This window comes from Rhopilema esculentum, chromosome 8 (genome assembly GCF_057945365.1).
Source record: "Rhopilema esculentum isolate cy_ngs chromosome 8, ASM5794536v1, whole genome shotgun sequence".
In the NCBI taxonomy this organism is placed as follows: domain Eukaryota; kingdom Metazoa; phylum Cnidaria; class Scyphozoa; order Rhizostomeae; family Rhizostomatidae; genus Rhopilema; species Rhopilema esculentum.
In genome coordinates, this window is record NC_142822.1 from 11,796,171 (window position 1) to 11,823,510 (window position 27,340).

Here is a 27,340-nt window from a genome sequence, read left to right on the forward strand (position 1 = left end):
CGAAGATGCCAAGAGAGCTCATAGAAAGATTAACAAAGGAGACACATTTGAACTGCCGCTGTAAACCAGATAAGAGAGGAGCATACTTGCTGTGTTTTCTTGTGGCATTTGTCTCAAGATTGGATTCGAAGCCAACAGTTAGCTCTAAAATGTAGAGGTAATTGTTGTTAGTCCTCAAGAGAAGATCAGGGCGAAGGTTTTCTCCAGTTATGATTGATGGTGAAAGAAAGCCAGGTATATCAGCGTAGATGGTAGATTCATTGACAGCTTTTAGTGACGTAGCTAGAAAGTTTAGGATAGAGTTATGTCGCCAGGTGTATCGGCCTTGTTCCAGATATGTTTTGCAGCCAGCAACAACATGAAGGAGTGTTTCTGGCAGAAAACAGAAAGAACAGTCAGAGGTCTGGCTCAAGTTCCATTTTTTCAGGTTTTTCTGTGTGGCAAGGGTATTGTTCAGGTACCTTATGGTGAAATTGAAAATATTCTGAGGCATGCTACTTTGCACCTTGGACCAAAGTTTGTTTATTTGTGGAAGATTCTGGTTAAAGAGATGTGATAATAAAGATCCTTGGGAGGTTAGGATGTTTTGCAGACGATCTTTATGCTCATGCTGGACAGCCTTTAATGCTTCTTTGGTGTTCCTATATATATCATATTGTATATTTGTGCCACTGCTGGTATTTTTCCATAAAGAGCGAATGTTATCGTTTGGTGAAGATTTCAATGCGTTTCGTAAAACTGTTTGACACTGTAGGAATTTGGTGGATGGTAAAGTTAGGCTGAGTCCAAACTGGTTTTTAGAAAGAATAATGCTACTCAAGGTAGCACTTATTGGGAGGTCGAGCCACTGGCGGATGTATTTGGATACAAGGTTGTCAAGATTCTCGACAACCCACGTCTTTGAAAGATCTGCTACAGTAAGGTTCCAGGAAATTTTAGAAAGAACGAAGTTGTGATAAAGACGTAGCTTATTTTTTGCTTGAAGAGGCTGGGAATCGATTTGTTTAAGCATGTTTGACAGTGATGATAAAAGGTCAGATTTATGTTCTTGGTTTGTCATTTCAAAGTCAAAATGACGACCGAGGTACTTGAAAGAGTTTCCATTCGAGACAGATGGGATAGGTTTGTTGTTTATGAAAAGCTTAGGTTGATACTGAAGAGAACGTGTGGAAAATTTCTTTATTCCAAAAGTGATGCATTTATCGACACGTATGATCATGTTAGCCCATTGGCACCAGCGAGTGAAACAATTCAGTAGAAGTTGGTTTTCTTTCTCATTGCTGGTGATAACGGCAGCATCGTCTGCGAATTGAAACCAATGGACTGGTTGAAACATACGGTCGTTCTGATCAGGTAGGGAAAACCCTAACTGTTTGTATTTCTCAGCTTTTATGTACTGTATGAATGTGTTGAAGCATAGATTAAATAGTAGGGGACTGAGGCAGTCGCCTTGAAGCACACCACGACGGACTGGAATAGCAGGAGTATTATAGTGGCTTGTGATGATAGAGGTTTTAAAATCTGTGTAAAGGCTAGAGATAAGAAGCTGTATGTTGTCAGGGATATGATGATAAGACAGTATAGTGGGTATCAAATTATGATGTACTTCGCCAAAGGCATTTTTGAGATCAAGAAGAGTGACAACCAGCGAGCGCTGTTTTGTACGTGCTTTGTCGATAATGTGAGCCATCATTGAAGTATGTTCAAGAGTGCCAGAGATGTTAGACGTGAAGCCTTTTTGAATTTGATGTTCAATATAGCCATTTATTTTAAGAAAATCAAACATGAAGTCACGCAAGCAAGAAGTAAATATTTTTAGTGGTACTGACTCAAGTGTTATGGGCCTGAAATTAGATGGATCTTCCACGCTATCCTTTTTGTGGATTAAGATAGTGCATGCCTTTTTCCATTCATTTGGAATATCTCCGGAAAGCCATATAACACGGAAAATTTCAGTAAGTTTACTACGTAGATAAGGACAATGTTTGAAGACAATGATAGAGATCTTATCCAAGGGGCAAGGAGAAGCAGAAGACTTCATTCGGCGAATTATTGTTGTAATTTGCTGATATGAAGGAGGCTCTGACGGAAAAGGGTGATCAGGCTCTTGAAAAGTGGGTATCCAAGATGGTATTGAAAAACATTGCGTAGGTGAAAGAGAGGAAAGAGCTTTTAGAAAGTACTGAGTGCATATATCATTAGGAAATGTTGGGAGAATGGATGAACTGGTCTTGAGGATGCGTTTAACGTAACCCCAGAAATTTTTTGAGATGAACTTATCATGATCAGCAATATGAGTAGTGTTAGAAATCATAGAACGGCCGTTGATCCTGTGACGCAATAGATGAGAGACGTATTTAATTTCTAAAAGAGTAGCATTGTTCATCTTCAGCAATTTTAAGTCCTTTTTAAGTTCCTTGGCTTTTCGATCTTGATATTTCGCGACCAGATCGTTGGAAATAATGTCGATGGTACCACAAGTTTCTTTAAAATAGTTATAAATTGAGTTATTCATTGAGGTTATTGCTTCGTTGATGGTGCACGGTTCCAATGGGAGATTTGATAAAGTAGATTTGAAATATTCGTTTGCAATGGACCATTCGTTTTTCGAATTTGGGAGACGAACACCGGGTTTAATTTCGAAAAATACATCCAAATTGACGTCATCTAGAAACCCTAATAACAATAATAATGATAATAATAATGATAATAGTAATAATAATTATTTTTATTATTATTATTATCACAGGCTGCCAAACAGTCCCCTTCATCACAGGCTGCAAAACATACTTTGAAGAAGGCCGTTACACATGGCGCCATAACTCTGCATTAAACTTCCTAGCACAGTCTTTAAAAGCTATACCTAATTGCTCTCTTTACGTAGACCTTTCAGGTTATCTCTCACCCTCTATCATAACAGGAGACTCTTTCCGTCCTGATCTACTTCTAGTCACTTCTGACCATCGGCTATTCATACTCGAGCTTACAATAGGATACGAAACTAACTTGGATGTTAATACTAACCGCAAAAGAGAGAAATACTCGAATCTCATTCACAGCCTAAGCTCAGCCTATTCTTCTATCATGTTTGTTAATCTTTCTATCAGTTTCCTAGGTATCTTTGGTCTCTCTTGCTCCTCTTTCATCGACATGTGCAACGCTCTAGATATCAGCGAGAATCATCTCCGCTTCATGATCTCCAAACTATCCAACTTAACTATCCGTACTACCTATTACATTTTCTGCCGCAGAAAAAAATCTTGGAATAATCCTGAACTTCTTCAATTCTGACGTTCTCTGCTACTGACGACTTCTAAAACAAAAAATGACGAACACACTTTTTCCTTTTTTCTTGTTAATTTCTCTTGTTTGTGCTTGTAATAGTCTTTTTCTTTGTAAACCCAGGCTAGCCAATTGCAAATTACCTTGGTAATAGTGAAATTTGTAATTGTAGTTTTAATTGAATTGAAAATGAAAAGTTTCCATTGTCTGTTATTAAAACTCATTTAATGTATATTTTGTTTGCTTTTTTTTGCTTAAGTTACAGAGGGGCCGGAATCTATCAAGTAATGAGGGTCTCCCAGGGATTTTCGGGAATAAAAGAACATAAGAGCGTCTTAAATTTTTCACTGGGAATAAGGGAACACAAGAACAAGTACCCCCCTCCCCCTGGAAGGATCCTCAGTTATAGGCTCTCAAAGAGGCTAACAACACCAACAACACCTGCTTCCGAATTCTAGCGAGTAAATATTCAGTCTTAGCAGCCATTAAGCAGATTTCCATCTTTCGCTTACCTGCCCCTTCTTTTTTTATTTTCAAACCCAAAGTTATGAAAGGTTAATAATCTACCGTGAGTTAAGGCAAATTAATTGATTTGAAGAAAATAACCACAACCATGTGCGAACATATTCATAATTTGCTTAAAATTATAGAGAGGGGGTTGCTTGTTCTCGCGAGAGAGTTCACCCCATGTTTTCACTCCACAATGTGCCAATATTTTCCAACTAGCTTTGACGGAAGGAACTTATGATAGAATATTAGCATTTTAAATAGTATAGCGGCCAGTGTTTCTGACAAACAGATAGATGTGATAGGTAATCAGGAGGACAATTATTTAAAGAGAAGAAAAGAACTGTGAGTCTGTTATGATGTCGGCTAATTTCGAATCATTTCTTTCACAGTTAACCATTATAAATCATTTTACCAATTAGATATTCCAACATGATATCTTTGCACTATTTGAAATATTAGTTCAGAAACTGATTGAATTACAGGATTTGCGTTGGTATGTGAAGAAGAATCTTTTGCATGTGCAAATGGAAATAAGTGCGTTCCCAAGCTATGGATATGTGATGGCGAACACGACTGCATTGATGGAAGTGACGAACAAACTTGTGGTAACCTACCAATATTTTTCCTTTCATTGCGACCAATATTATTTCCGTAGATTGATATTTCAAGCTTTTGTTTTTGAATGAGTTAAAGCATCTCTGGGAGGGATAATATATTGAAATGAAACGCCCCCTTTCACATGCTGTTTTTATCTATTGCAGGCTCCGTGAATGCCTCTTGTGCTCCTACGCAGTTTAAATGCTCGACTGGCCGATGCTTGCACAAAAACTGGCGCTGCGACAAAGAAAGGGACTGCAGTGATGGTAGTGACGAACTGAATTGCGGTAGGGCAACATAATTCTTCTCACTTGATCTTTCATTGACCGTTTTTTATTAAAGCGTGTTCAAGGATAGCTAGATTAAGGTAACTGTTTAAAACGTCGTGTAATATTTTCGTAAGTGTAACATAATAGTGAGCTGATCGCTAAGCTCCAGAATTTGATACATTTCTTTTGTAAACTGCTTTAAAAAAAAGGAAACATTTTAGAGCATATTGGCTAAATGCGTTTTCTTCTGACACTCGTCAGAGTATAAAATGTCAGAATAAGTAGCCTAAAGCACAGGATTGAAAATATATACCCAGTTGTGGATGGAAATAGGCTATTCAGAAAAACGCGAACACGTGGCAGGGATAGGTTTCAATCAGTACTGCCTGTCTATAGGAAAACCTCTTATGGAGTGCAAGAGAGAAATGAAACTCCTCCTGTCTACACAATAGCGGCTTTTTCATTTTGTATGTAGACATGACTATGATGTAGATGGATTCCAAAACTGCTAGATGAAAAGACGAACGGGCTTTGCCAATTTTCTGAAACATCAAGCATGTCGTCATTATAGAGTTTTGCACAATCTAGGTTGTCTAAATGGTTTTGTCCGATGGCAGGGTCACTTATTTCAACGATGTTTAGACCTACAAGATCGAGGAGCTGTTCTCTTTGAAGGGCAGTTTTGTTTCTAATGTTGGAAGGAACATTCTGTTTTATCCTATCTCCCTATCTTTGGGTTGTGCGTCCTACGTAGCCAGAATCACACTGGCACGTAAATTCATAAACAACGGAACTCTTTTGCGTGGTAGGAATGCAATCCTCATGAATGGATAGAAGGAAATTTCTTTTGATGGCCTGTTTAATTTGACAATAAAATCACAAGAAGGTGGTTTCAATCCAAGGTAGTTAAGAATAAAATAGGCACTTTTATGGACCAAACTTTTTGGCGGCCGAAAAACTTGAAATTTTTCCCAATGTAGGATAAAAATTACATCTTCTAGGTAGCCGTTTTTCCAGAATAATGGTTTTCAGTTTATCCAGTTAATTTTGGGGTGCACTGTGTACTTTAGTTTAAATAAATTTAAAAATTTTCGTTTTTTTGGGCAGAAAAATTCCAGCTTATGTACAGACCTGTTGAAGAAGGCTTGTGATATACACTAGTGTGAAATCAAGTGTCAGAAATTTCAACCGAAACATCTAGAGATGGCAAGAAATCATTTTCTTCGTTTTTAAAAGTTGAGGGCTGGCTGTAGGCTATTAGGATGTTTTAGAAAATATCACACTCAGCCTCTGTTTTGAAAATGCTGTATGTGTCGTCCATATAAAACAAACCCTCTTCATGAAAGCCAACAAAGATATTGGCCAAAGCATCTGGGAAAAATGGCTATTAAGCTCGCTCCGGTACAAAGCATCGGCACATATTTTGATGGTCTCATTCAAAGGAACATTGTTGTTAAAAGACTGCTGATGTCGAGAGAACACACGAACAATGTTTCGTTTTTGACGTTTAGGTTTTGCATGAACTCGACATTCTTGATGCAAAGTTTTGAATATTTTTGAAAAACAAGATCCAAAACTTTAGATAGAATAGAATAGCGTTATAGCATTATATCCGTTGATAAAATATATTTTAAAAACCCTATGAACATAAACGGCTTTAAGAAAAGAATATATCGAAGTGTTTTAAACTTGTCATTAATTTGATATTACAGGTTTATACTTCGATTTCAATCCGGGGCGTAATTAGGCCAATAAGTTGGGGGGGGGGGGGTGAAAAGGGTTTCTGCCCTGCTAGAATTAGTGATGCCCTTGGACATCTCGAAGCAAAGGTTCGTCTATAGGTTGCTAGTTAAAGCTTTAACAATGTACATTTGTCTTGAATAAATTTACCAAGGATAAATTTGAAGCTTCATTTTCTATGAAACCACCTATTTATCTACATGTTTTTTCTTTGCAATAAAGCTTACATTTTCAGGGCAAATGTTTGTTTTGGCTAGATGACAGGAACAGCGCCACAAAATTGAACCTGGGAGGGAACTAAGATCAACCAATTTCGCCGTGCCCCATGGGAAAAAATTACATCTTAATTTGATTTGTGTGGATTCATTTTATGGACAGCTGACTCAACCTAACCTTTAACCAAGTGTTCCACCTTGCACTCATAAACATATTCATCAATAACCTTGCATTAATTGGCTATGGCAGTTCGTTAAGAAATGTTCTGTTTTGCTAATAACTGAGCTATTCCTGACATACAGTCATTGCCAAACACAAACGTCAGTTTCAGCTATCACCTTCTCCCGATATAAACAAAGTTGATTTGCTATAGGAAAAAGGAAGGGATTATGGAGGACGCTTTTCGTGTGCCTTGAATGATGTTTTTCTATGCTTTCAACATTATTATGGGGAAAGGGGGCAAAAGTAGTAGTATTCGGGAAAGTTCGCTGGAATGCAATTGCTTGAAGGGAAGTTCATCGCAATTATGATGTATCCATTTTAAAATTCCTTAACGAACTTCAGATGTGGCGTTCCTGCGCTGCAATGAAAATCTTCTAGGCGCCCTGCAAAATTTTCGATTGTCCTGCGAAAACCGCTTTATTTGAGATTGACACCCCCCACGGTATTTTCTCCCCTGATTTCAATGTTTTCCATTTGGGGGGGGGGGGGATTGTTCATATGGTTCGTTTATTTTTGTTTCAACAGGTCGTTTATTGTATTAGACTTAACTTGTGAAAGTATTGTAAAATGAATTAAAACGAGCTGCTTGTAAAATCGAATGCTTTTTCGAGATAGTGCATATTCAAGGCGGCTCTTGATAGAGGATTCAAAGTAAGATATTTGTATATTTCAGATAGTGTTAAAAAGTGCCAAGCGGAAAGATTCCAGTGTAATAATAAAAAATGTTTATCACCAATCTTTGTTTGCGATGGCGAGGATGATTGTGGGGATCGCAGTGATGAAAAGAATTGCAGTGCAAGTAGGTCTTTTTGTTTTAGTTTTCATAGTTGTTTTTCTCCGATATGTGCTGCTTTTGTACACAGTTTCACGCACGAACAACATATCTAAGCTAAGCTGTTTGCGCCAATTTCAGAAAAGCGCATGCGCGTAACCAATTGCATTCATCTGGATCCGTTCCCGTCTAAACGCGAATAGTTCTGGATCGGATCCCGTGTAAACGCATTGCCATTTTAGGGATCGGATCCAAAAGTATCCGGATACTTTTGAATCCGATCTGGTCCAGGTCTCGTGTAAACGTGTCACAGTTTTACCTAATATAGAAATCTTTGAAATACCGTCCTTTCAATACGGAATAGAAAAACATAGGTATCCTGTCGCTGTGTACGAAGAATGCCGGTACTGTTTTGATGCTTTGTAGGTAGTTTCATAGCATCCGCTACACCCATGGTTAGTTATACTTCATAGTCGAGTTGCTTTTTGGAATGGAAACCGTTATAAAGCTTTCATTATTAACTGATGCGATGATCTTCGAACCTTTCACCTACAGCACCTAAGGGCAGAAACGCTGAGCCGCGAAAGTTGTTTGTTGCGACAAAGATAGTTATTCTTTGCTTACTTGCTTTTTGGATTTGAAATTGCTTTAATTGGAAATTGTGGTGTTATTACGTTGCAAAGTATTAGTCTAGGTTACACGATTTGTAATATCTTTTCAGCCGCGAAGTGCACAGCTCCATGCACGTTGGAGCGCTAGAGTACGTGCTGAGGTATCTTCATGGTAGGAGCACAGGGCTCTGATATGCGAAGAAAAACAATGGCAAAATTGAAAATAGCAATACACTTTTACCAATAAGAACTTTTATTGCCACTATATCCGTTTCTTAAATCACATTATGCCACAAGCCGTGCCAATTTCCCTTCTGGCAAAGATACAATACTTCTTTGCATCGTTGACTTCGTAATGACGTTGAGTCAACATCATTTCGTGGCCGCATGCAATAGAAATCGGTACTCTTATTACAGGAAAACGAGCATGCCTTGCATAGCAAAAAAGTTACGGAAAAGCGTCTTTATATATGTATATATATATATATATTAGCATTTGCCTTATGTTTATATATCTATGGTTTAAATGGCTCTGATGAAGGCTTAAAGCCGAAACAGAAGAAACTAAAAACTGCCTTGGCTACGGTGAGATCTCCAGTGTTGGCTTCGGAGATTCATCGCTCATTTCATTGGGCCGTTTGGCTCAGTGGAATGAGCGGGGGTTTTCGACGCAGCAAACTGGAGTTCGATTCCGACCAAGAGTAGTTCGATACAATTGGGCAGCACCCTTGTGGAAAGAATTTTCCTCCTGTCAGTATTTGCCTTATGATATATATATATATATAAATATATTGGTATATGTATGCGTTCCCCGCGACCCACTACATAGTGTACTTAATTCTTCGTACACAAAGATTGTATTGACCAAAATGCCCTTGATTAAAAGCGTATTAACCATTCAACTATTGTTTACCCGCAGCATGTAGCCCAAACCATTTCAAATGCGCTGCTAATGGCAGGTGTATTCTGAAGGCCTGGCGCTGCGATGGAGAAGAGGACTGCAGGGACGGCAGTGATGAGAAAAGTTGCCCAAGTTTGTATTTTTCTCGTTTTTTGACAAGACTTTTTTTAATTTTGGGACTCTAGATTGAAGTTTGATTGGTGGTATAGTTTTCGACTTTTCGCCTCCTTCGAGGTGATGCCATAATTTGAATAGGGGAATGTATTTCACCTTTTGCAATGATATCCCTCAATTCCTTTCTATTTGATAAGCTTAGCTGCAGTGGCGTAGCTTGCCAAATAGCAGTGGTCATGCCCTTTCCTCAAATTTCGAAAAATGTGGGTGCTGCCAAATTCTGCCACGCCCAATTTTTGTGTTCATGAGCTCCTTTTGGACAATTTTAAAGCTTGTAGCTTACGAAAAAATTTGATGAATCTTTGGAATTAGCTTTTCAGTTGACTTTAATTGTCTGTCAAGACAATGTTATTGCATATGATAATCAACAAAAAATGAAGAATAAATTAAAGAGAGTATTGGCATTCTCTGTCTATTAACTATAACCTTATTATCCTCATCAAAATATGTTAACAATGCTCTTAAAGGGCTTAACAGTTTCTGAATATGCTGCTAAATGTCTGGAAAGTTAAAGCTCTCAAATCTGTTGGTTTGGAAAATAACACTGCTATCTCCTCCATCCATCTCCAGTGAACAGCACCAAGATCTAACATTCATTAAATCAAGAAGATTCTCTGCAAATGTTCAACTAGTAACAATTGATTATTGAAAAGGTTGAGAGTTTGGTTGCATAATAAAATGATCTTGCTCGCTAATTTTATGTCCAAAAAGTGCCTTTCGTGCCTTTCACTTTTCCACATAGTGCAACATCATTCAGGCTGAAAAATCCTGCCATTGCCATAAAATGTTCTGGAAATTAACATGAGTCGTGGCTGCTTGGCAATAAGCTTTTGCTTGCATTTTACTTACAGAGCATTGCCTCCCATCTCGTGGATCTAGCCACAGAAGTGCCGCCATCATTGATAAATGCTGCCTCGCGTTCTCGTTCATGAAATAACACAAGATGGTTCTGATGATTATAATGATGGTCATGCCCTCTGAAAATGGCATGACTAGCCTTTGTTCTTTTCTTCGACACAGGGTTTGGCCATGCTCATAGTTATGGGCATGACTAAATTGGAAACCCTCTGTTTTAGTCATGCCCAACAATAGAAGAGTGCCCTCGGAGGGCTCCATATTCTTGCGTGGAACCATAGGGCCAAAGGCGAATGGCCTTATCTTACGATAATAAATATTTTTGAAAAATGATGTCGCTGGAAATAGATGGTCATGCCCGGCATGACAAGCATGACCGCTAGCTACGCCACTGCTTAGCTGTCCTACAGAGTATCTTCTGAAGCTGTAGTTAATAATACAAATATGTTAATATGAATAACGTAGCATGTGCAGCCTGTGCTCCAGTCCACATTCTTGGACTGTGCAATATTTATAAATATCCTGTCTGCAGTTGCCACCAGAATCTGTTGGTAATTTATGCAACCATCACAAATTATGCAATTAGCTGAAATTTCCAACGGATCAAACCTTGCTCAAGACTTTAAACTCGTCATGCACCATTTTATCTTCGCCCTTATTGGTTTCACTGTATATTTCTTCAAGGATTTTCATGCAAGAATTCAATTGTTTCATTGCATAAATTATTTTCATAAGCTAGACCCAGCCCTCTGCCTGAACAGGATTTTTATCAATATTGCACTGTCTATAAATGTGGCAAAATTTGTGGACTGGGGTGCAGGCTAAGCATGTGTAGATGCTTTGATCAACAAGAGTTATAAGTAACAACAGTAGTATAAACATAGAAGAACTGAGGCTATCTGTAAAAGAAAAAAAACCATCAGAAACAAATATATGTCTATCTTTTTGGCTTTGTGGAATTTCCACGCATATGCACTGCACATGTACTTTCACCTCTTCGCAGTCGTAGCAGTGTTTCTTCGTTGTCAATTGGAGAATGATTTTCTCATTTTCTTCATTATGGCTTAGCATCGACAATAGTATCCTGTAAAAAGGCCCAGTTCAGATGCGGTAATGGCCAATGTATTCCAACGACGTTTGTTTGTGACGGTGACAAAGACTGTCCTGATGAAAAGGATGAAGAGAATTGTAGAAAAAGCAAGTTCCCTTTCCAGTAGATGCCTATCGTGTGTGATTTCTGCATAATATAATTTTACCTTAGTCTTGATAACAACAATGTTGATATTAAATAAACTATTTCATGATGTACCTTATTCATTGTATTTCAAAATCAAATAGGTTTTCGGTAAGGCCAGATTTTAGCATGGCAAAACAGAGCGGAAGCATATGTCTCCGCTATTTTGTGCCATCTTTAAATATTTCAAAAAAGTAATATCGCTAGTAGAACTTTTTTATGATACAATGTTTCCTTCATCTTTATAACATCAGTATTGTTAAAAATTTGTTATGTTTTGATGGCTTTCTATTCTTGATTAGAGAAACAATGTTGATGTCACTTAGAAATAAAGTTATTTTATCTTTTTCCTTATCAGAAACCTGCAGCAATCGTGAATTCAAATGCAGGGATGGAAAATGTCTCCTGAAAGGCTGGCGCTGCGATGGCGAAAAAGACTGCTTTGATGGGTCTGATGAAGTGAATTGTGAGAATTTTGATGTTTTTCCTTCGTTCCAGTCAGGTCATCCTCCTATCGTTTTGATATTTTCCTTCGTTTAAGTCAAATCATCCTCCTATCGTTTTGATGTTTTTTTTTGTTCAAGTCAGGTCATCCTCTTATCGTTTTGATGTTTTTTTCGTTCAAGTCAGGTCATCCTCCTATCATTTTGATGTATTTCTTCGTTCAAGTCAGGTCATCCTCCTATCGTTTTGATATTTTCCTTCGTTTAAGTGAGATCATCCTCCTATCGCTTTGATGTTTTTTTGTTCAAGTCAGGTCATCCTCCTATCATTTTGATGTATTTGATCGTTCAAGTCAGGTCATCCTTTATCATTTTGATGTTTTTTTTCGTTCAAGTCAGGACATTCTCCTATCGTTTTGATGTATTTCTTCGCTCAAGCCAGGTCATCCTCCTTTCGTTTTGATGTTTTTTTTCATTCAAGTCAGGTCATCCTCTCATCGTTTTGATGTTTTTTTCGTTCAAGTCAGGTCATCCTTTATCATTTTGATGTATTTCTTCGTTCAAGTCAGGTCAACCTCCTATCGTTTTGATGTATTTCTTCGTTCAAGCCAGGTCATCCTCCTTTCGTTTTGATGTTTTTTTTCGTTCAAGTCAGGTCATCCTTTATCATTTTGATGTTTTTTTTCGTTCAAGTCAGGACATTCTCCTATCGTTTTGATGTATTTCTTCGTTCAAGTCAGGTCATCCTCCTATCGTTTTGATATTTTCCTTCGTTTAAGTGAGATCATCCTCCTATCGCTTTGATGTTTTTTTGTTCAAGTCAGGTCATCCTCCTATCATTTTGATGTATTTGATCGTTCAAGTCAGGTCATCCTTTATCATTTTGATGTTTTTTTTCGTTCAAGTCAGGACATTCTCCTATCGTTTTGATGTATTTCTTCGCTCAAGCCAGGTCATCCTCCTTTCGTTTTGATGTTTTTTTTCATTCAAGTCAGGTCATCCTCTCATCGTTTTGATGTTTTTTTCGTTCAAGTCAGGTCATCCTTTATCATTTTGATGTATTTCTTCGTTCAAGTCAGGTCAACCTCCTATCGTTTTGATGTATTTCTTCGTTCAAGCCAGGTCATCCTCCTTTCGTTTTGATGTTTTTTTTCGTTCAAGTCAGGTCATCCTTTATCATTTTGATGTTTTTTTTCGTTCAAGTCAGGACATTCTCCTATCGTTTTGATGTATTTCTTCGCTCAAGCCAGGTCATCCTCCTTTCGTTTTGATGTTTTTTTTCATTCAAGTCAGGTCATCCTCTCATCGTTTTGATGTTTTTTTCGTTCAAGTCAGGTCATCCTTTATCATTTTGATGTATTTCTTCGTTCAAGTCAGGTCAACCTCCTATCGTTTTGATGTATTTCTTCGTTCAAGCCAGGTCATCCTCCTTTCGTTTTGATGTTTTTTTTCGTTCAAGTCAGGTCATCCTCTTATCGTTTTGATGTTTTTTTCGTTCAAGTCAGGTCATCCTCCTATCATTTTGATGTATTTCTTCGTTCAAGTCAGGTCATCCTCCTATCGTTTTGATATTTTCCTTCGTTTAAGTGAAATCATCCTCCTATCGTTTTGATGTTTTTTTGTTCAAGTCAGGTCATCCTCCTATCGTTTTGATCTTTTTCTTCGTTCAAGTCAAGTCATCCTTTATCATTTTGAAGTTTTTCTTTGTTCAAGTCAGGTCATCCTCCTATCATTTTGATGTATTTGATCGTTCAAGTCAGGTCATCCTTTATCATTTTGATGTTTTTTTCGTTCAAGTCAGGTCATCCTCCTATCGTTTTGATGTATTTGATCGTTCAAGTCAGGTCATCCTTTATCATTTTGATGTTTTTTTCGTTCAAGTCAGGTCATCCTCCTATCATTTTGATGTATTTGATCGTTCAAGTCAGGTCATCCTTTATCATTTTGATGTATTTCTTCGTTCAAGTCAGGTCATCCTCCTATCGTTTTGATATTTTCCTTCGTTTAAGTGAAATCATCCTCCTATCGTTTTGATGTTTTTCTTTGTTCAAGGCAGGTCATCCTCCTATCATTTTGATGTATTTGATCGTTCAAGAGAGGTCATCCTCCTATCATTTTGATGTATTTCTTTGTTCAAGTCAGGTCATCCTCCTATCATTTTGATGTATTTCTTTGTTCAAGTCAGGTCATCCTCCTATCGTTTTGATGTTTTTTTCGTTCAATTCAGGTCATCCTCCTATCGTTTTGATGTTTTTTTCGTTCAAGTCAGGTCATCCTCCTATCGTTTTGATGTTTTTCTTCATTCAAGTCAGATCATCCTCCTATCATTTTGATGTATTTCTTCGTTCAAGTCAGGTCATCCCTTTATCGTTTTGATGTTTTTCTTTGTTCAAGTCAGGTCATCCTCCTATCGTTTTGATGTTTTTATTCATTCAAGTTAGGTCATCCTTTATCATTTTGATGTTTTTCTTTGTTCAAGTCAGGTCATCCTCCTATCGTTTTGATGTTCTTTTCGTGCAAGTCAGGTCATCCTCTCATCGTTTTGATGTTTTTTTCGTTAAAGTCAGGTCATCCTCTCATCGTTTTGATGTTTTTTCGTTCAAGTCAGGTCATCCTCCTATCGTTTTGATGTTTTTATTCGTTCAAGTCAGGTCATCCTCCTATCGTTTTGATGTTTTTTTCGTTCAAGTCAGGTCATCCTCCTATCGTTTTGATGTTTTTTTCGTTCAAGTCAGGTCATCCTCTCATCGTTTTGATGTTTTTTTCGTTCAAGTCAGGTCATCCTCTCATCTTTTTTTTTTTTTTTCGTTCAAGTCAGGTCATCCTCCTATCGTTTTGATGTTTTTCTTCGTTCAAGTCAGGTCATCCTCCTATCGTTTTGATGTTTTTTTCGTTCAAGTCAGGTCATCCTCCTATCGTTTTGATGTTTTTTTCGTTCAAGTCAGGTCACTTCTCATCGTTTTGATGTTTTCCTTTGTTCAAGTCAGGTCATCCTGCTATAGTTTTGATGTTTTTCCTCGTTCAAGTTAGGTGGTTCTTCTATTGTTCTGAATTGTATGATTTCTATTGTTCTGTTTTCTTTTCATTTCTCAATATACATTGTTTTAACGAGAGTTCGTTATGATCTATTTTAATAATTTTTCATCATCGTTCATTTTCATCATTGTGGGTTAATGCGAGTTTTCATTTTCATGTACTGTTTTCAGCCTACGTTGTAGAATATGTCTGTCTCGTAGAATAAGTGTGCGTCGTATAATAGAGTGTCCTGTCGTAGAGTGTGATCTACGACCCAGGGCATAGTGTTATCTGAGTTAGGTTTGTTTTAATCACCTTCAAGGCAATTTGTAATTTCGTATTCGTTTTGTTTTAATCTCCGTTTTCCTACTCAACCGTTAGCGATTTCATTGAGCTTCATGTTTCACGAAATTCTTTTCTTTTTCAAGGCTCCAGAAGTAGTTGCCCAAAAGGTCACCATTTGTGCCCGGGGACCGTTGTTACCAAGGGACTCAATTACTCAGACCATTGCATAAAAAATGAATCACTTTGCAACGGCATTGCAGATTGCTTAGATGTCAGTGATGAAATGAACTGTCCTGTTTCAGGCAAGTACCTCATATCAAAAATGACGGTTCTCATCCTAAGTTATTCTCACTTGTTCTTGATAACGATTGCTTGAATGATAAGGAAGTTTTCAAGCATCTTCTATGGAGAAAAATTGGCTCAAATTTCTATTAAGAAATGGCCTTGAGAAATCGTGATTTCTGTGATTAATGTACAGACTTTCAATCAAAGTAAGAAGACAGATATGAATGAATATAGGGCAGATCCATTAGCATTGTTTTTAACCACACTAAGTGGCTCATACGTACAGCGGGAATTAGTCTTCACCGGTTGAAGACCGCAAAATTAAATAATTGTCACGAACACATATCGCAGTTACATTGCAGAAAATAGATTTCAGTCTGGAATGTATCCAAACGATTGTGGTGAATTGCAAGGACCACAATGATAATTTTGTAACCAAAGAATGTTCAAGTGAAACTGTACGGAAGAAAAGGAAGCCAACGAAACATTTCCATTAACAGATCGCCAATGCTCGATGAATTGTGCTAATAAGTTTATCAATTCGGTCATTGCTGTTAGATAAACTGCAATTTGACGAATTTGTTGTTTTACGCTTTTTGTACTTTAGATGCCATTTTCGCGAGTCTAACTTCAATTTGTATCAAATTTTTTAATCTTTGCTGTTCAGTGACTCTGTTATTGAAATTCCACTAAATCTAGTGCTTGCTAAAATGTTCAGTCAATTCCATTTCAATGAACATACTTGATTAAACTTTAGAGTTTGAGGTTAGAACCACTGCGAATACACATGATGAAACGATTTGAATGAAAATACTGTGTTGCTATGGTGCTACTCAAGTCTGAGAATTTGTTACAGTTTTTTTAACATAAAGGAATATAAGATAAGATGAAGATAAGATAAGATAAGATAGGATAAGATAAGATAATATAAGATAGATAAGAAAAGATAAGATAAGATAATATAAGATAGATAAGAAAAGATAAGGCAAGATAAGATAAGATAAGATAAGATAAGATAAGATAAGATAAGATAAGATAAGATAAGATAAGATAAGATAAGATAAGATAAGATAAGATAAGATAAGATAAGATAAGATAAGATAAGATAAGATAAGATAAGATAAGATAAGATAAGATAAGATAAGATAAGATAAGATAAGATAACTAAAGCTAGCCGAATCCGAAGGCATTGAAACTATGGCTATGAAATCTGGAAGCTTTGCTAGGGAAAATTAATATCTTTTGTAAGATCCGGCCCCAAAGATCTTCTGGAAATTTTTTACCCAACGGCATTCAGGGCTTCATTTTTGAAAATCTTATTGTCGATTCTTATCATTTATTGTATTGCAGTATTTGCATTATTTGTGGTGATAGACAAAGTAATATGCATTTTGTATAGCTGAATGGTTTCTTAATGTATACAAACTCGTATATCGCTAATATATAAATCATACTCTATTATGTCATATCAAGAATATTAATGAAATGAATTAATATACATCATGTGAATGATATCAGCCACATTAATCATATTAGTCGTATTTATTTCATCAACTAAACTAAGCACATCGATCAAACAAATCAAAGCAGTCACATCAACCATACCAAGCATGTCAATCAAATCAAATCAAATCAAATCAAATCAAATCAAATCAAATCAAATCAAATCAAGTCATATATAGCAAGTAAGTCGTTTGAATCACACTCATCATACCAAGCATGTCAATCAAATCAAATCAAGTCATATATAGCAAGTAAGTCACATGAATCACACTCATCATACCAAGCATGTCAATCAAATCAAATCAAGTCATATAAAGCAAAAAAGTCGTATAAATCACACTCGTCATACCAAGCATGTCAATCAAATCAAATCAAGTCATATATAGCAAGTAAGTCGTATGAATCACACTCATCATACCAAGCATGTCAATCAAATCAAATCAAGTCATATATAGCAAGTAAGTCGTATAAATCACACTCGTCATACCAAGCATGTCAATCAAATCAAATCAAGTCATATATAGCAAGTAAGTCGTTTGAATCACACTCATCATACCAAGCATGTCAATCAAATCAAATCAAGTCATATATAGCAAGTAAGTCACATGAATCACACTCATCATACCAAGCATGTCAATCAAATCAAATCAAGTCATATAAAGCAAAAAAGTCGTATGAATCACACTCATCATACCAAGCATGTCAATCAAATCAAATCAAGTCATATATAGCAACTAAGTCGTTTGAATCACACTCATCATACCAAGCATGTCAATCAAATCAAATCAAGTCATAGATAGCAAGTAAGTCACATGAATCACACTCATCATACCAAGCATGTCAATCAAATCAAATCAAGTCATATATAGCAAGTAAGTCGTTTGAATCACACTCATCATACCAAGCATGTCAATCAAATCAAATCAAGTCATATATAGCAAGTAAGTCACATGAATCACACTCATCATACCAAGCATGTCAATCAAATCAAATCAAGTCATATATAGCAAGTAAGTCACATGAATCACACTCATCATACCAAGCATGTCAATCAAATCAAATCAAGTAATATATAGCAAGTGAGTCACATGAATCACACTCATCATACCAAGCATGTCAATCAAATCAAATCAAGTCATATATAGCAAGTAAGTCGTATAAATCACACTCATCATACCAAGCATGTCAATCAAATCAAATCAAGTCATATATAGCAAGTGAGTCGTATAAATCACACTCATCATACCAAGCATGTCAATCAAATCAAATCAAGTCATATATAGCAAGTGAGTCACATGAATCACACTCGTCATACCAAGCATGTCAATCAAATCAAATCAAGTCATATATAGCAAGTAAGTCACATGAATCACACTCATCATACCAAGCATGTCAATCAAATCAAATCAAGTCATATATCGCAAGTAAGTCACATGAATCACACTCATCATACCAAGCATGTCAATCAAATCAAATCAAGTCATATATAGCAAGTAAGTCGTTTGAATCACACTCATCATACCAAGCATGTCAATCAAATCAAATCAAGTCATATATAGCAAGTAAGTCGTTTGAATCACACTCATCATACCAAGCATGTCAATCAAATCAAATCAAGTCATATATAGCAAGTGAGTCGTATAAATCACACTCATCATACCAAGCATGTCAATCAAATCAAATCAAGTCATATATAGCAAGTGAGTCACATGAATCACACTCATCATACCAAGCATGTCAATCAAATCAAATCAAGTCATATATAGCAAGTAAGTCGTTTGAATCACACTCATCATACCAAGCATGTCAATCAAATCAAATCAAGTCATAGATAGCAAGTAAGTCGTTTGAATCACACTCATCATACCAAGCATGTCAATCAAATCAAATCAAGTCATATATAGCAAGTAAGTCGTTTGAATCACACTCATCATACCAAGCATGTCAATCAAATCAAATCAAGTCATATATAGCAAGTAAGTCACATGAATCACACTCATCATACCAAGCATGTCAATCAAATCAAATCAAGTCATATATAGCAAGTAAGTCGTTTGAATCACACTCATCATACCAAGCATGTCAATCAAATCAAATCAAGTCATATATAGCAAGTAAGTCGTTTGAATCACACTCATCATACCAAGCATGTCAATCAAATCAAATCAAGTCATATATAGCAAGTGAGTCGTATAAATCACACTCATCATACCAAGCATGTCAATCAAATCAAATCAAGTCATATATAGCAAGTAAGTCGTTTGAATCACACTCATCATACCAAGCATGTCAATCAAATCAAATCAAGTCATATATAGCAAGTAAGTCGTTTGAATCACACTCATCATACCAAGCATGTCAATCGAATCAAATCAAGTCATATATAGCAAGTGAGTCACATGAATCACACTCATCATACCAAGCATGTCAATCAAATCAAATCAAGTCATATATAGCAAGTAAGTCACATGAATCACACTCATCATACCAAGCATGTCAATCAAATCAAATCAAGTCATATATAGCAAGTGAGTCGTATAAATCACACTCATCATACCAAGCATGTCAATCAAATCAAATCAAGTCATATATAGCAAGTAAGTCACATGAATCACACTCATCATACCAAGCATGTCAATCAAATCAAATCAAGTCATATATAGCAAGTGAGTCGTATAAATCACACTCATCATACCAAGCATGTCAATCAAATCAAATCAAGTCATATATAGCAAGTAAGTCACATGAATCACACTCATCATACCAAGCATGTCAATCAAATCAAATCAAGTCATATAAAGCAAAAAAGTCGTATAAATCACACTCATCATACCAAGCATGTCAATCAAATCAAATCAAGTCATATATAGCAAGTGAGTCACATGAATCACACTCATCATACCAAGCATGTCAATCAAATCAAATCAAGTCATATATAGCAAGTAAGTCGTTTGAATCACACTCATCATACCAAGCATGTCAATCAAATCAAATCAAGTCATATATAGCAAGTAAGTCACATGAATCACACTCATCATACCAAGCATGTCAATCAAATCAAATCAAGTCATATATAGCAAGTGAGTCGTATAAATCACACTCATCATACCAAGCATGTCAATCAAATTAAATCAAGTCATATATAGCAAGTAAGCCATATGAATCACACTCATCATACCAAGCATGTCAATCAAATCAAATCAAGTCATATATAGCAAGTAAGTCGTATAAATCACACTCATCATACCAAGCATGTCAATCAAATCAAATCAAGTCATATATAGCAAGTAAGCCATATGAATCACACTCATCATACCAAGCATGTCAATCAAATCAAATCAAGTCATATATAGCAAGTAAGTCATATGAATCACGCTCATCATACCAAGCCTGTCAATCAAATCAAATCAAGTCATATATAGCAAGTAAGTCATATGAATCACGCTCATCATACCAAGCATGTCAATCAAATCAAATCAAGTCATATATAGCAAGTAAGTCATATGAATCACGCTCATCATACCAAGCCTGTCAATCAAATCAAATCAAGTCATATATAGCAAGTAAGTCGTATAAATCACACTCATCATACCAAGCATGTCAATCAAATTAAAGCAAGTCATATATAGCAAGTAAGTCATATGAATCACACTCGTCATACCAAGCATGTCAATCAAATCAAATCAAGTCATATATAGCAAGTAAGTCATATGAATCACGCTCATCATACCAAGCATGTCAATCAAATTAAATCAAGTCATATATAGCAAGTAAGTCATATGAATCACACTCATCATACCAAGCATGTCAATCAAATCAAGTCATAAATAGGAAGTAAGTCGTATAAATCACACTCATCATACCAAGCATGTCAATCAAATCAAATCAAGTCATATATAGCAAGTAAGTCGTATGAATCACACTCATCATACGAAGCATGTCAATCAAATCAAATCAAGTCATATATAGCAAGTAAGTCGTATAAATCACACTCATCATACCAAGCCTGTCAATCAAATCAAATCAAGTCATATATAGCAAGTAAGTCATATAAATCACACTCATCATACCAAGCATGTCAATCAAATCAAATCAAGTCATATATAGCAAGTAAGTCGTATGAATCACACTCATCATACGAAGCATGTCAATCAAATCAAATCAAGTCATATATAGCAAGTAAGTCGTATGAATCACACTCATCATACCAAGCATGTCAATCAAATCAAATCAAGTCATATATAGCAAGTAAGTCGTATAAATCACACTCATCATACCAAGCCTGTCAATCAAATCAAATCAAGTCATATATAGCAAGTAAGTCATATGAATCACACTCATCATACCAAGCATGTCAATCAAATCAAATCAAGTCATATATAGCAAGTAAGTCATATAAATCACACTCATCATACGAAGCATGTCAATCAAATCAAATCAAGTCATAAATAGGAAGTAAGTCATATGAATCACACTCATCATACCAAGCATGTCAATCAAATCAAATCAAGTCATATAAAGCAAGTAAGTCATATGAATCACACTCATCATACCAAGCCTGTCAATCAAATTAAATCAAGTCATATATAGCAAGTAAGTCATATGAATCACACTCATCATACCAAGCATGTCAATCAAATCAAATCAAGTCATATATAGCAAGTAAGCCATATGAATCACACTCATCATACCAAGCATGTCAATCAAATCAAATCAAGTCATATATAGCAAGTAAGTCATATGAATCACACTCATCATACCAAGCCTGTCAATCAAATCAAATCAAGTCATATATAGCAAGTAAGTCATATGAATCACGCTCATCATACCAAGCATGTCAATCAAATCAAATCAAGTCATATATAGCAAGTAAGTCGTATAAATCACACTCATCATACCAAGCATGTCAATCAAATCAAATCAAGTCATATATAGCAAGTAAGCCATATGAATCACACTCATCATACCAAGCATGTCAATCAAATCAAATCAAGTCATATATAGCAAGTAAGTCGTATAAATCACACTCATCATACCAAGCATGTCAATCAAATCAAATCAAGTCATATATAGCAAGTAAGTCATATGAATCACACTCATCATACCAAGCCTGTCAATCAAATCAAATCAAGTCATATATAGCAAGTAAGTCATATGAATCACGCTCATCATACCAAGCATGTCAATCAAATCAAATCAAGTCATATATAGCAAGTAAGTCATATAAATCACACTCATCATACCAAGCATGTCAATCAAATCAAATCAAGTCATATATAGCAAGTAAGTCATATGAATCACACTCATCATACCAAGCATGTCAATCAAATCAAATCAAGTCATATATAGCAAGTAAGTCATATGAATCACACTCATCATACCAAGCATGTCAATCAAATCAAATCAAGTCATAAATAGGAAGTAAGTCATATGAATCACACTCATCATACCAAGCATGTCAATCAAATCAAATCAAGTCATATATAGCAAGTGAGTCGTATAAATCACACTCATCATACCAAGCATGTCAATCAAATCAAATCAAGTCATAAATAGGAAGTAAGTCATATGAATCACACTCATCATACCAAGCATGTCAATCAAATCAAGTCATAAATAGGAAGTAAATCATATGAATCACACTCATCATACCAAGCATGTCAATCAAATCAAGTCATAAATAGGAAGTAAATCATATGAATCACACTCATCATACCAAGCATGTCAATCAAATCAAATCAAGTCATAAATAGGAAGTAAGTCATATGAATCACACTCATCATACCAAGCATGTCAATCAAATCAAGTCATAAATAGGAAGTAAATCATATGAATCATATCAATCAGAACATTTATATGGATTATTTCATTATCGGTATAGACAGCGACTGTTGCTGACTAGCCTTTTTTGTTTTAGAAAGAAAGGTTATATGCCAGCACTTTAACCCAAAGAATTGTAGCGGAACCGGAAATTGCACATCATCAAGAGTCTGCGATAGCTGTGTTGCAGTATGGCGAGAAATTAATGGGACAAAGAAAATTTTGATGCAGGGCTGCTGGAGCAAGTGTTATCAGCAAGAAGAATGCACTGAGAGCATTCGTCATTCAGATTTGCGATACTGCTGTTGTACTGGGCAGAACTGCAATACCATAGACAATTTACCATCCAGTGGTTAGAAATTTGTTTTATTTTCAACCTTTTTTCTTTTATTAATACATTTTATGTTTGTTTTGTAATACAACTCTCAACCTTTTTATCACGAAAATGAACGAAAATGCTTTTTATTTGAAGAGGGTAGATGACAGATTATTTTCAAATTAAAACGAATCGTTACTTTATTCACTTGATGACTATTCAGCGTCTGTCAAAGGGCGCCCTTTAAAGCAATTCGTTATTTGAACTTTTTGTTTCGAATGGTGAATAACGTCATTGCACGGCAAGAAAATGACCAAATTGAGCTGCAATGCCTTTCATGACAAAGGGGGGGCTCCAACGCCTATGATGACATGGGGGGCTGCAACGCCTATCATGACGTGGGGGACAGCTATTGAAACCCTTTCCTTTCAATGCGGTCATAAATGGTTTCGCATCCTATCGATTCTTTGAAACTTTCTTTATGACTGACTTCAACTCTTTTTCCTAGGAAATAAGCTAAGTATTCATTTTGCTCAAAAAATAACGCCAACAAACTTATAACTATTAATAGAATCCTCACTACGGGTACCTTGTTTGTATACTGAATAAAAAGTTTACTGGAAAAGCAATGCCAACGAAAATACTAGCCAAAGTAATTGCCTGGTCCATTCTCTATATAGAAAACATAATTTCCTTATATACAATCCTGAAAGATTGCTTTCAAGTGCCCTTGCCTTGCCGCACTTTAATTACACATGCTCATTTCAAAGAAAATGTAAACAACACAAAATAGGTGTTTTTGTATGAATCAAATTAAATATTTCAAGGCAAGTCTTCCTATGAGCGAAAGATGCGAATAAAGCATTTCTGTCAATGTTTTTAAATTCTTCAAGGACTGTTCACCATCGTGTTTATCGGACATAGGTAACATTACACAACAGTAGCAGTCAACAAAATGAGTGAAAGACGAGCTGTGTCTACCTGTTTCTAAAAATGAGTGAAAGAGAAGCTGTGTCTACCTCTTTCTAAAAATGAGTGAAAGACAAGCTGTGTCTACCTCTTTCTAAAAATGAGTGAAAGACAAGCTGTGTCTACCTCTTTCTAAAAATGAGTGAAAGACAAGCTGTGTCTACCTCTTTGTAAAAATAACTCAGGGCAAAACACTTAACCCTTAATTTTTGAACAGCTTACCCACAAATATAAAATCCATTAAAACTTTCATGCAAAAGGTGAACAATGCAAAACAAAATTTCCACCCAAGTCGAGAATTGTTTAAGCTCATCATTTCTGAATTTCTTTCAACCGCAAACTTCTGAAGGGACCATTATTGAAACTGTGAATAATAATTTGTACCAACAAGAGGGTTCCTAATTCATTTTATATTCCTTGCAGTCGAAGCATGCACTGAATTTAGATGTAATGATCGAGGCAGCTGCATTCCAAGGAGTTCTGTTTGTGATGGCATCAACGATTGCCTGGGCCTGGAAGACGAGGAAAACTGCGGTATGTCAAGAATCGTTACCTTACAGGGTGTCTCCGAACGCCCTTATTCAACTGGCCACTCGAACACAAGTAGCGGCTTAAGCAAACTGTGTATATAAGTTTCTTTATTTGATTTGTTAGGACAATGCTCTAGCCAATCCATAATGAACCGACCTTTTTCGGTAATTTTTTTCAAATAATTCTTTTGTATTGCCTTGTGTTTTGTATCTTATAATTATTATAGAGCACTATGAAGTGTGGGCTTTTGCATGATTTTCTAAGGGATTTTGAGGTAACAGCGTTGAGCAATTTGAGAGAGTTCTTATTCGGAATACCGAGAAAAAATAACTAGAAACAATTGACATATTAACATATTGAAGAGAGGAAGGGTCAGGATGTTATTAACAATGTCATCAAAAATAAAATACTGTGTAGTCGAGGTCGCAAACCACATTCGGATGTTTCAGCTGTGCACGCAAGGTAGCGGACACAAACAGTCACAAATTTTGGTAATTTATCCCTTATGAAGTAGCAAGTACAATAACAAGAAAACGAATGAAGCAAATGACTGCATTTGTAGAATGACCTTTTAATGGGGGTTCAACGTTATTTTTCTCTTTGCAGAGGCTGAATGCCTCACGAGCCTTCGAATAGTTAACGTTTGGTCGCCTCAAGACTCTCGTTTAATCTGGACCCTCAGGAGTCACAATATATTTATAAACAACACTCAGAGTGCTTGGTGCAGCAAAAAAGGATGGCCAAACCAATGGGCCACGCTAGATCTTGGAAAGGTGCGCACAATTTCGACAATAATAAGCCTTGGATACCCCGTTGCTACCCAGCCTGGGTTTGCCAACTTCACCATTCAATTCAGTTCGGACAACCAGACGTATTACAATTACACCGAGGCAGGGAAAAACAAGGTATGTTTCATTTGTTAGTGGCTAAGGTGGTGTTAATGGCTGAAATTATCCAGGCAATTTAACTATGAAAAAAGGTCACGTGACGGGAAATGTTCCCCCTTCCTAGCGACTCTCATAGAATGACGCTATTTGTCATAAAGTTTTTGTAGATTCAGTGGTGGGTGGCAGGGGGGCCAGGGGGCCATGGCCCCCCCTGAATAGGGGCGCAAATGGAGATAAGGGGGCGCCAAAATTGTTTGCTTGTAATATTTGGCTAGGAACATCAAAAGTGATCGTACACGGGTAGAACACTTCGCTATAACTTTCTGTGAACAATCTAAAATAACGTGAGATTCTACAATCGAAGCACGTTGCGCTGCCATGACCCAATCAACATTTGTTTCATATGTTTTCGTGTTAACTATGTACGTGACTTCATGTTTAGCACTCCAACTAACGAAGATTCTGCGTATGCCAAAAATGTTTTCTATTAACCCAAGTACATGGAATGCACCCTGGCAATCAATATAGCAGCTTCTTGTTATTAACATCGATGTAACCATCACCCTTTCTTTCTTTATCCAACGCATGAATCCTCCCCTCCAAACGTTTTTCTAAAAATCAAAAATCAATGTTTTTTCTGAGCATCGTCGAACTGTCTATTCTGAGCGGTGTAGTAATTTGTTAAACTTTATTCTGTGAGATGCATTTTTAGCCATTCTAGAAGGCTTGATTTCAAAAATTGTCTTCCACATCGCACCCAACCATGGTGGGTCCTCCTTTGGTACTAAACTTTATCCTTAGCCCAACCCCAGATTCAATTTTGTGCCCCCCGCCTCTGTCCGATTCAATAGTGCGATTCAATGCTTGAAACTTTCAAGTTGTTGAAAAACTACTATTTAATAACTACTAAAGAATAACAAACTTGAACGATGTTTGTATATCATACATCATATATGCGATGATACTAGGCTGATAAAATCGACCATAAGCAGTGGCGAAATGGACAAAGGTTACCTTAAGTTAAAAAGACTAAGGAGCCCGAAACAATAATTTGCCCTACGTTATTTTAATCTGAAGCTGGTATTCTGGATATAATAAACGAGTAGCCTGTATGAAACATCAGTGTAATTGAATAAAAATAGGCCGACTCTCGAAAATACGCCAATTCAAAATGGCTTGATATTTTACCGAACCACGGGAAGGTCAAATGTTAGGATTACATAACTTTTCCATTCATATTCGCATTTTTAGTCAAACCTTATTTATGAAATTTTGGATTCAAATTGCAAAAATCGATTTCCCTTCTAGAAACACATGCTTTATATAACCACGATATTCTGTGACGATATATAGATAGGGCGCAAAAATCGACTTGGCCACCCCAGGGAAAACATAGCCACCCCGCCACTGTGTAGATTGATGCCATTTAGTTGATTGGAAGCTAGTAAAACTAAACACTCTGAAGAGTAATCTTAAAGCCATTATCTTTATTTTGAATCCAATCAGAAATTGGTGTAGACATCCTTCGCCTACATATTTCAAAGGATTACACACAGGCTCATATTTTTAATCTTTTTTCATGGGGAAATTGGTGTTCTGATATAGATATCTGTTTGTACTTCCTCTAAATTGATTTCTTGTGGTTCCCTGTTGATTCAACCTCCTCTTCTAAATGTTTTCAAGGGTGACCTTCAAGTTTCTTTCATATTGAATTCAAGCCAAAATTGATGCAGGAGATTTTTGTAGTTTTTTTTACCCAACTCCCTCTTACTCGACTTTGCAGGGAACCCTCTTTACTCAAAGGGGCAATGATAGACTGGGTCAAAGGTTGAACAAAGATCTCATATATCTGTCCAAAAAGAAGTAATATAAATTGCCGAAAAAATACCCGCTTAATATGGAT

At 36.3% G+C, this 27,340-nt stretch overlaps 1 protein-coding gene across 1 annotated transcript in view; it reads left to right on the forward strand.

The window, feature by feature from the left end:
• Window positions 1-27,340, forward strand: part of LOC135695225 (uncharacterized) — a 46,893-nt gene that overhangs the window by 7,360 nt on the left and 12,193 nt on the right. The window contains exons 2-11 of the mRNA XM_065214232.2: window positions 4,275-4,397; window positions 4,554-4,676; window positions 7,510-7,635; window positions 9,139-9,252; window positions 11,218-11,346; window positions 11,742-11,849; window positions 15,270-15,432; window positions 22,836-23,086; window positions 24,443-24,553; window positions 25,157-25,455. Of these exons, the coding sequence (XP_065070304.2) occupies window positions 4,275-4,397; window positions 4,554-4,676; window positions 7,510-7,635; window positions 9,139-9,252; window positions 11,218-11,346; window positions 11,742-11,849; window positions 15,270-15,432; window positions 22,836-23,086; window positions 24,443-24,553; window positions 25,157-25,455 (1,547 nt within the window). The remainder of the gene's footprint in view (window positions 1-4,274; window positions 4,398-4,553; window positions 4,677-7,509; window positions 7,636-9,138; window positions 9,253-11,217; window positions 11,347-11,741; window positions 11,850-15,269; window positions 15,433-22,835; window positions 23,087-24,442; window positions 24,554-25,156; window positions 25,456-27,340) is intronic.